The sequence below is a fragment of the Etheostoma spectabile genome, chromosome 15, assembly GCF_008692095.1.
Source record: "Etheostoma spectabile isolate EspeVRDwgs_2016 chromosome 15, UIUC_Espe_1.0, whole genome shotgun sequence".
In the NCBI taxonomy this organism is placed as follows: domain Eukaryota; kingdom Metazoa; phylum Chordata; class Actinopteri; order Perciformes; family Percidae; genus Etheostoma; species Etheostoma spectabile.
Genome location: NC_045747.1, coordinates 19,977,401 through 19,987,760, shown reverse-complemented (window position 1 = coordinate 19,987,760; position 10,360 = coordinate 19,977,401). Strand labels below are relative to the sequence as shown.

At 38.2% G+C, this 10,360-nt stretch overlaps 1 protein-coding gene and 2 long non-coding RNA genes across 4 annotated transcripts in view; 1 reads left to right on the top strand and 2 right to left on the bottom strand.

Annotated features, from left to right (window-relative positions):
- LOC116702962 (uncharacterized) overlaps nucleotides 1-4,106 on the bottom strand; it is a 12,533-nt gene extending 8,427 nt beyond the window's left edge. Inside the window, exons 1-2 of the long non-coding RNA XR_004335296.1 lie at nucleotides 4,037-4,106; nucleotides 2,136-2,140 (exon numbers count right to left, since the gene is read on the bottom strand). This is a non-coding gene — a long non-coding RNA (uncharacterized LOC116702962). The remainder of the gene's footprint in view (nucleotides 1-2,135; nucleotides 2,141-4,036) is intronic.
- Nucleotides 1-10,360, top strand: part of tmem104 (transmembrane protein 104) — an 83,007-nt gene that overhangs the window by 6,487 nt on the left and 66,160 nt on the right. The window contains exons 5-6 of one of the 2 annotated variants that reach the window (XM_032537512.1): nucleotides 5,414-5,507; nucleotides 7,351-7,434. In XM_032537512.1, the coding sequence (XP_032393403.1) occupies nucleotides 5,414-5,507; nucleotides 7,351-7,434 (178 nt within the window). Of the gene's footprint in view, nucleotides 1-5,413; nucleotides 5,517-7,350; nucleotides 7,435-10,360 lie in introns of both variants that reach the window. The other variant, XM_032537511.1, reaches the window with a different exon arrangement.
- The window catches only part of LOC116702961 (uncharacterized), a 17,938-nt gene continuing 15,566 nt past the window's right edge, over nucleotides 7,989-10,360 (bottom strand). Inside the window, exon 3 of the long non-coding RNA XR_004335295.1 lies at nucleotides 7,989-8,000. This is a non-coding gene — a long non-coding RNA (uncharacterized LOC116702961). The remainder of the gene's footprint in view (nucleotides 8,001-10,360) is intronic.

Below are 10,360 nucleotides of genomic sequence, written 5' to 3'. Positions count from 1 at the left end.
ATGAAACTCAAGGTGGTCAGATGTAATGGGATAGAGTAGATGAACAGCGTTTTTGTGTTTTGCCTACTTGTTTTATGTATGTGTAATTAGAGCATGTGTTTATATACAGAATGTAATTTATATGCAACTCTAAGTTGTTGTCCATCATCTGTCAGTCACTGTGTTTTCTCATTTGTACATGTCTGGACACAGTAACTGTTAAATAAAAATCAGCACATCATTTTTTTATGCTCTATTATTAACCAGAAATAAATAGAATAAATATAATAATTTTTATAAATTAAATCAGAATCGATCTAATCATTCGAGAGAGAATCGCGATGCAACTAAGAATCCCCCCCCCCCCCCCCCCCCCAACAATATGATTGTTCTGCATTGTGTACTTTTACCTTTTTAGTTTCTCTAATGATAATGACATACTTTTACTTAAGTAACATTTCCAGTGCAGGACTTTTACTTGTAACAGAGTATTTTTATAATGTGGTATGAGTACTTTTACTTAAGAGAAGGATCTGAATGTTTCTTCCACCACTGCATAAGAGAATGACATGCTAGGGCTGCCCAATTAATCACTATTTTATCAAAATCGCAATATGAACTAGGACACTGTCCAAAATGGGGGGGGGGGGGGGGGGGGGTGTAGTATTTGTTAAAGGCAAACCATTTTAAGATACAGTATTGTGGTGCTGCTGAGACGCTCCGGCCTACAAAACGTATCCTACAGACTAAAGACAAAATATTAAATTGTTTTATATTTTTCAATGAAAATGAGAATAATGATACAAGAAATGATCATTCCCTCCAATATCGTGTATCACATCGCAATAGCAATATCAGTCAAAAAGAATTGCAATTAGATATTTTCCTATAATATGGTGCAGCCCTATTCCTCACAGTGCCTGTGTTCTTTCATTGACATTGTGCCATACAGCCACAGAGTACTCTTTATTATATCATTATTATAACTGAAATAAGGCTCACAGGCCTGTGGTCAAATTAAACATGTATCTTATTAAACATCCTATTTTAAGCTGATGTCCTCCTTATTTACCCCTTATTTAAAAGTTGATTACCACAAGCGTGTCTCTTCTTTCACATTTGAGCTTCTCTGGAGAGAAACAATGACAGTTGTCATCCGTAGCCCAGTGAAAATGACTAGACTATAAAATATTTCATGTTTGAAAGCCTGCAAAGAGATTCCCCGTTTTAATAGGAAACTGTATTTTTTATTTATTGTCCAACCGTAGCACAAGTGAAGTGTGTCTCATGCCACCCGTCTATGAGAAACCAATTTGGATGTAAGTAAAAGACTTCACGATTACCAAGGGGGACGACCGAGTCTTCAATCATTTTGACTTTGACTTAGAAAAAGACTTAAAATGGTAAAATGGCCTATGCTTTTTGTTTCTCCCCCGGCACAGAATTCATCTTGCTTGATGCTTTTGGGTTTCCAGTTGAGGAGTTATGAGCCCGAGTACAATAGCCCAGCTCTAACTGAGCCCCAAACACTCCCCTTGATTCATGGCTCCTGTACTCCTCTCAGCCTTTTTCCTCCCACGTAATGGAAAAGAAAAGAGGGAGGAAACTGGAAACGTTTACCGCTGAATGTGTTTTATTTCTCTCTGCTTAAGCGAAGCATATTAACGAATAAATTGATGCATCATCATACGTGTGCCCCAAGAAAGCCTCACATGCAGCATAAAGTGGAACCTAGAGACCGTGAGTTAGATAATAGTCCTTCTGTCTGCATTACCTGCTGGGAAAAAAAAGTCCTCCGTTCATATGGAAAACTAAAGAAAAAGATAAAGCACGGTATCAAGCTTGGCCTTGTGATGGGAACAGACATCCATAAAATATCCCCTTACTGGTTGTGCTGCATCTGAGCCTGAGTGGTGTTCTGGTGAAACAGTTCATGTTCATGTGACTGCCCTCTGCTGGAACTTTAAGGGCAGTGCTACTAGATTGGAATAATTCTCTCCCCAAATGTTATGAATCCATAAAGAAATAACAGCTGTTTATCTGCCATTTTCCTTATAGCTTTGTAGGAAGTTTATTTGGGAATAATTAGTTAAACTAGAGATGATTATCGTGATTGAACACAACTAACTCAACTCTCATAACCGTTTATCAAACACAAAACCTTCAATTTAAACGCATGTAAATGATTCGTCAAGTATTTTTATTATTTATATGAAATTCTTTTTTATTAGGAATAACCCCTTGAGATATAGGCTCTCATTTTCGAGAGGGTCCTTAAAGGCAAGAAAATACAGTACATTCACAATTAGACAAGACGGTTGACTAATGTAATGTAAATGTAATGTAAATGTAATGTAAATTTACATTTACATTTACTAAACAAGTTGAGGGCACCAACATACAGTGGTGCTCATAAGTTTACATGCCCATGCTTAAGTTGAAGGCTTATTGAAGAATAAAAAAATCATGTTTTGGAAATTTATCTTAATGCCTGAATTAAAAAATGAGGTGAAATCCAACCTTTAAGGACACCAGTTTTCTTTGTTAATGACTAATGTATTGTAAATAAATAACTGTTCTTCCTTAAAATACAGGGGGCATAAGTATACACACCCCTAGGTTAAATTCCCATAGAGGCAGGCACATTTTTATATTTAAAGGCCAGTTATTTCATGGATCAGGATACTAATTCCCCCCCTTCATCACATAACCTTCACCATACATAGAGATAGGCATGGGATACTTTCCATAAGATCTTCTCTCAATGCAAATCAAACCGGCTATTAGTCTAACTGAAATAACACCATGCCAATCTCTAGGTAACATTTATTTATTTACAATACATTATTCATTAACAAAGAAAATTGGTGTCTTTAAAGGTTGGATTTTACCTCATTTTTTAATTAAGGCATTGAGATCAATTTCCAAAACGTGATTTTTTTTTTTTAATTCCTCTTTTTAGTCAACTTGAGCATGGGCATGTAACCTATGAGCACCACTGTACATCCCAAACATATCACACACATACTGACAGACAAAAGACAAAAGCTCTCCATCACAGCAAAACCACCCATATCCTCTCCTCCACTCCCATTAAATATTAGACAATAAACCGATTAGAAACTATTATACTATCTATTAGAGACTTTATTCTCTATATTTTTAATGTTTATGGTATATAGTTTTATTACAAACCCTTTTAATTTGCAGTGAACAACAAACTGGTGCTGGTAAATCACAGTGTCTATGAGAAGATCAGAAGATGGAGAAAGCAGGAAACTGCACTCGTAACCCTCGTGTTGTCTTCCCGTCAACCATGAAACATTATTAGCACTTTTTCCGACATTTTTTTTGTCACTTTTTCAATGTTGTGCGTGCTTTTTTAAAATGTATTTCCCAAAGTTATTTGATATTCCTAACATTGACATTTACAGAATCAGAATCAGAAATACTTTATTGATCCCCGAAGGGAAACTCTGTGTTGTAGTTGCACAATATTATAATAGTGTAGAATAAAGAAATATAAGGAATTGGATACGTACGGTATTTACATAAAGGATGTATTATACATTATTACATAATTCACATAATTAAGGATTTGGAATGGTGAAAAGTTAATAATAATAATAATAATAATAATAATTGTGGTATTTGAGATTGCACACATGTCAGGCCAGTGTTATTGCACAAAACAGATAATACAGATAATATTGTCCAGTTCAACCTCTCTAAGTGTGTTGTGTGGTGTTGTGTGTTTGTGTGGTGTGTGGTGTGTGGGTGTGTGTTGTTTGTGTGTGGGTGTGTGTGTGTGGGTGTGGTGTGTGTGTGTGTGTGTGTGTGTGTGGGTGGTTGTGTGTGGTTGTGTTTTGTTTTGTGTGTGTGTTGTGTGTGTGGTGTGGTGTACGTACAGCGCTTATTTATACGGCCCATTTTTTGTGATTAAAAAAAAATCTGAAAATGGGTCCAATTTGACCCGAGGACAACGTGAGGGTTAAAAGTTTCCCTTTGCAGATGTTTTTTCTATTCAAAATGAACTGGAGTCCTTGAGAGTCCCGACATGTAGATCCCAGAGAACGATCGACTCGGTACACGTGTTATTAACCCCCGGGTTCATTTCACGCCGGAATTGTCTTGTAGTGTATCACCAGCAGATAGGTGGGTAGCCAATGCTCTAGATCAGAGGTTCTCAGTCTGTTATCAGCCGAGGACCCTTACAAGATAGATTAGAATCATGCGAGATGTTGATGATGATGATTTGATTTGCAGTATTTGCATCATCAAAACGCCCACGAAACACACCAACTCAATGAGCTGCTAGCAATGCTGCACAACATATTCAAGGCAAATCAAGGGAAAGGCTGATTTGAAGTGCATTTAAGAACACACGCTCGCACGCACACCCCATAGCCTAAATAAAAAACAGATTTTTTTCTTTTTTCTTTTAAATAATATGCAATTCGTTAGGTTATTCTTTTTGATTTGAAAATTTAAATATTCATTGAATTATGAAGCCCTTGTCCATGGACTTCACTTTGAGAATCACTCTAGATTACACAAGGGATTAATGTAAAATGAAAATGTGTGTAAAAATGTATGTAATGTAAAATGAATGAATTGGAAGGGTAAACACTGAAATCTTCTTCTTTCACCTGTAATCAGTAGTGTCTCTTCCAGCAGCCTGCTGATCACATTTCCTTTAGCTATCATTTTCTTTCTCAGAAATTATAGTATAGTTGGGGAGACTTTTAATCCGATGGCCTTTTTCATTTCATAATTTAGTTTTAATTAATTTCTTTTAGCCAATTTGAGACAATATGCGTTGTACGTTATGTGTACTGACGTTGCCATTGGTCCGTCCTGGTGGCATCATAGGAAACTGCTCCACTTTCTTTTCACTTTCCCCTGCATGGAGTAGAAATTAGCATTCAGCCTGGTGTTTGACTGCGTTTTCCAAAGTTACTTTGACTTTGTGCATGCCTTGAGGCAGCAATAAAGGAGGCGTCTGATCCATAACTGCACATTCATCTGTTATTGTGTTGGCTTGCTTATGTTTGCTGCTTGTCACCGAGCCATTAGCTGCTGTCGCTCCTCATCTCCTCGTCCTCCGTCGGACCCGGCCAGCGTGTCTCGCATTCATTCAGGACGACACTCACAAAGTTGACTATCAGCGATGGCTAACTGACACTAATCAGCAGAGAATCTGTGAAATGATAACAAGCGATGTGCGGCGGGTATGCTATCGGTGTGAATTGTGGAGTGCTTCATTCTGCAAAGTGCGTCCCAGCTGTTGCTTGTAAATTCCAGATGTTGTCTTCCCCCTGCGTCACATGTTCAGAGCAAATAAGCACTGTGTTAATGGCTTGTAAACCGACTGTTGTTTATGTTGAGAAATTAGGAAAACGGGTGTTTTCACACACTCATGTTGTCTCCACAGGTACGTGACAGCGACTCCACCTCGGAATACTCAGATGATGATGTCATGGTGCGAGGCCGATCGGAGCCGGAAACCAAGCCTATCTTGTCTGTCCGTGAGTATCATAAGTTTAATTTAATCTTCATGGTACATAGTTTTATTACAAACCCTTTTAAATTGCAATGGACAACATACTGGTGCTGGTAAATCACTGTGTCTATCAGAAGATCAGAAGATGGAGAAAGCAGGAAACTGCACTCTTAAAAGTTTCCCTTTGCTGCTGTTTTCTTTTCAAAATGAACCAGATTCCTTGAGTGTTTTAAAAAAAATACTTTTTAAATATCTTACCAAGATAAGTTTCAAGTTATTTGTCATGAAATGCACAGCGATACAGAAGCCGTTGTAATTGTAATTCTTCATTATCTATATAATTCCTCCCTTCCTTAGGTGAGATTCCTTCTATAAGCCCCTAGGGGTTTTCTTAATCTTACCTGCACAATCAATATTATTTTTTTACTATTTCAAATTTTATTACTGTTGTCTTGATTTTGTTGTTTGAAAGTCTTGTCATGAGAAAACCTAAGGCTCCCTCCAACAGTGTATATGTATAAAAAAGAAAACTTGTGTAAAAAAATGAAACTAGATTCTCAGACATAAAATGCAATTTAATGCCGATGTCAATAGTGCAGTTTAAAATGCGTGGGATAAAGTATAACAAATAGAACATGAAATAAATTAGTATTCACTTGATTCTTTGCCTGAACTTTCACTTTGCGGCATTTTGTAACCCTACTTCCATTTTAGAGTGCTGTTACTTAGCTCTGTGGGATAGATTTGCTGTCCTGCAGTCGTTCCAAAAGCTGCTTTTAAACTGAAAACAAAGCTGTTGTGAAGTTGTTAGAAATTTCAGGGGCGAGAGTAAACCTTTTGATTCGCTAGATAATAATAATAATAATAATAATAATAATAATAATAATAATAATAATAATCATTTTTATTCAACAGCGCCTTTCTAAGCACTCAAGGTCGCTTTACAGACAATAAAAGACAGATACAGGGAACAGAAAAATGTAAGCCGTTAGATGTCATCCGTTTGATGACATAACACCTATTTGGGAATTTGACATTTTCGGAGGTACAGGCGGTGTGAGACCAGCTCCACTACTACACAGACCGCTAATTGTCAACCTGAAAATAATTCTTTTAGTTCACATATGTACTCGTTTTTTTTTTTTTTAAATGCTAAAATAAACACAATATTTTGATGGTCACCAAACTGTGATGTTAAACTGTTCCAATGATCTAAAATATTGAGATGTATATGGCCAGTTATTCTTCTTCTTCTTCTTCTTCTTCTTCTTCTTCTTCTTCTTCTTCTTCTTCTTCTTCTTCTTCTTCTTCTTCTCTTCTTCTTCTTCTTCTTATTATTATTATTATTATTATTATTATTATTATTATTATTATTATTATTATTTAGTGCTGTTTTAGTTTAACCACAAAATGAAATAAAACAATGGAGAACTACAAACTCGTAGTTTTGATCACTTTTTAACCTATTTTATGTTACCGGTATATCTTTTATTATCATAATCTGATAAATAATATACAGTATAATTTTCATAATATTAAATGATCAGTCGGTAAAGCTGTTCAACCAGAGTTTGGGGTCTCAGTAGGCCGGGAGTCATGTTGCTATCCAGCTGACAGGGGTGTAGCATTCAGATGATTCCACGATTTGATTCTAATTTTTAGGCTGACAATTCAATATCGATTTTCTATTCAAAAACGATTATTAAAGAAACGATTCACAGAATGTAAATGTAATTACTTTTTGTATGTATGTATGTATGTATGTATGTATGTATGTATGTATGTATGCATCACCAGGCTGCTCTTTGACATGTCGGTTCCTCCTGTGTGCACGGTATTTACTGCCGATGGCCTCCATGTTTTCACAGAGAGATCCGGGGGTCACGTCGATCAATTCGACATCGTGGAGCGGGTTGAGATGGGCCAAATGGCTTCCATGTTCTTCAACAAAGGTAATATTCCTCTGGCCTGGAGCTTCTACTCTCGCGGCCCATTATTCAATTACCTGCATTAGCCACGTGGAACATTTATGGAGGCGCAGTGAAGGTTGTGTGGGATGATTCCTGAATTAACTCCGAACTTTTTTTTTTCTTTCTTCTTTTGGTTTTACACAATTCATGTCCGATCCTCACATTCACAAAGGAACGGTGCTGGCTCTCTGATTGGATGTAATTATATATGGATAAATTGCCTTTGGTTGTAATTGTACCTGTCCAAGACTCCGTCAAGGCAGTTAATCTCCCTAATGTGCACGTGGGAGAGAGAGGGGGATACAACCTGGACTCGTGGCAGAGATGTTAAGGCTGCCTGAATGATTTAGGCGCTAGTGAACCCTCTGTTCACTTGTGATGGCAAATTAAAAAGCAGAATCACATTCACCTTTAAACTAGGGCTGCACAATATATATATTTTTTTATCGTCATCGCCATATCACCTTGCACAACATACACATCGCAAAAGGCTGCAACATATCGCAATAGACGCTCAGGGATTTTTTTGTGTGCATTTTAAAATGTAACTGTCATTCTTTTTTTTGTGATTTTCTTGCAATTGGTTTAAATTCAGCAAGCAATTTCTTGTATTTTAGCGGAATAATGAAAGCAGCAGAAATGCAGCAGCCAATACGCTCTAGTATCTGTTTATTTATCTGTTTATTTTCCCCTACACGGCTTTACATTCCTCATTCGTTTCAGTACATTGTCCTGGTCGTGTCTGCGTGCAGCACCCCCTTCCCCCCAATCCGCTCCCTCCCCTCGTCTGTGTGCCTTCTCTGTTTAAATACATGCAAGTGACTCAACAGTCTGCGGCGTCCCTGTTGTCGCAGGGATAAAGCAACAAGAAAAGGTCAAAGCTCTGACAGCATCATCTGTGCCGGCACGTTCCGTCCCTCCAGCGTTTCAACACTAGGTGGAGCACTCGGCACGCACGCACACACGCCGTCACACACATGCACTCGGCTCGTGTTCACACCCGCACGTGTGAACGCACTCATGCATGGCCGTCATGCAGCTCACGCTGTTAAAGCTGCAGTGTGCCGCCATCCATCCATCCAGCCTCTTGTCACTCAGCTCAACTGTCCTGCTCGTTACATGATGCTACAAAACACATCTTTGCTGATGACCTTTCCCACCATGTAACAGGCTGTGCGTAGGTGAGGCACGTGGAGGCCTCGCTCCGTAGTAAGGAAATGAGTATTCACTCTCCTCCCTCTTTCTCCGTGCTATGGGAGAGCTGCCCAGTGACTCTAATCAGAAATGAATTAGAAGTCCCAGCACATGCTGAACGAGGACAGGGGAAAAACAGCTCTGTTGTTGATTCTGACAGCACCAACCTGCTCACTTTCTACCTGATGTCCTCACTTTTCACACATCTGAGAGCTTCCTTTTTTTTGAACAAATGAATTATCGAGCCCAGAACGTAGTCATTTGCATTCTTAGATATTGTCTCAAATGTTAAATGTTGACTTTTTTAACAAAAGATAGAATAGAGTGGCTTTTATTGTCACTATACACATGTACAACGAGATTAAAAGCAACTCCCTACCCAGTGCCAACATATACTGTACGTAAAAAAAAATTCAACATGAAATAAAATAAGTAGTGCAAAATAAGGTGCACGGTTGAGACACTATATGCATATAAAAGTGTTTTTTTTATACAGTGTGATATGCATTCTGGGTTATTGCGCATTATTTGAATATTGCCCTATAGTGGAAATGAAAGCAATTTTAATTTCAACCTGTGCTCTGGATACTTTTAAAGATTTTACAGAGCAGACAATTATAGGATTAATCTGTATAATCCGCTGCTGTATTAATAATGGAAATAAGTGTTAGTTGCAGCCCTATAGATTCTTTATTTAGGCACTGTCAGAATCACTGTTCAGACTTTATAGATCTGCACTTAAAAGATTCTGCTAAATAGAAGAAGAAAGGACATTAGAAGCCATGTATCTACATCTAGGATGTTTACAATTACAGCAAAGGGACTGCAAATCTAAATCTCAGTCATCTTCAGAGGGGAATGGCTGTGCAGTTTGTTAAAAGTGACAACCTGATTTAAACCAACTCTAGAAAAACCAAACTGAATTGCAAGGGATTATGGGTGTGCAAAGACAGATGTCGTCATCTGATAACAGTGGTTTGTCTTTCTTGGAAAGCGGAGCGAAAGTAACAACTGAGGGCAAAATGCAGTCTTGACTGCCAATTGGATGAGTTCAAGCAGCTAAATAACAAAGAGTGCAAACAAGTCCATCAAGTCCCAGGACCTTAAACAGTTTTTAACACCACTTCCCCACTCTTTAAAGATAATAATCTGTAGGCGTGACTGCCCGCTGTCTTTCTGTCCTGCACCTTTTGCAGACCATTAAAAGGCATCTCTCCTGCTGCTCTAAGAAGAGACATTCTTAGAGGGCATTTGACTTCCTCCTGGACTGAAATTGACATGGCAGCAGCGGCAGGGCAGGCTCGGAATAAGGCCACGAGTATCGTATCAGCCTGACCTGCAGCCACTGACAGGAATGTTGATGCGGGCGGGTTTATCTGCACCACTGTGGAAAGGTGTTAATATAACCTTCACATCGATGATTTGAAAGATAAGAAGACGACTTTGGCTAAAGTCACAAAGACAGAGACTAACAGAACGCTGTCCTTGCATCAGCATCTTGTCTCTTGGCTTTTCTCTCCCTCTGTGATGTGATGTGCTGGTTAGCATTGCGGCTGGATTGTGCCGTCCCTCACCTGACACATGGAGGCCTGTGGTGGTGAATAGTGATTTACTCCGTAACCCGGGATTCTGTCTTTAATGAGAGCCAAAAATGTTCACACTTATATTTTTAATACTTCAGTGACTTTATATATATATATATATATATATATAT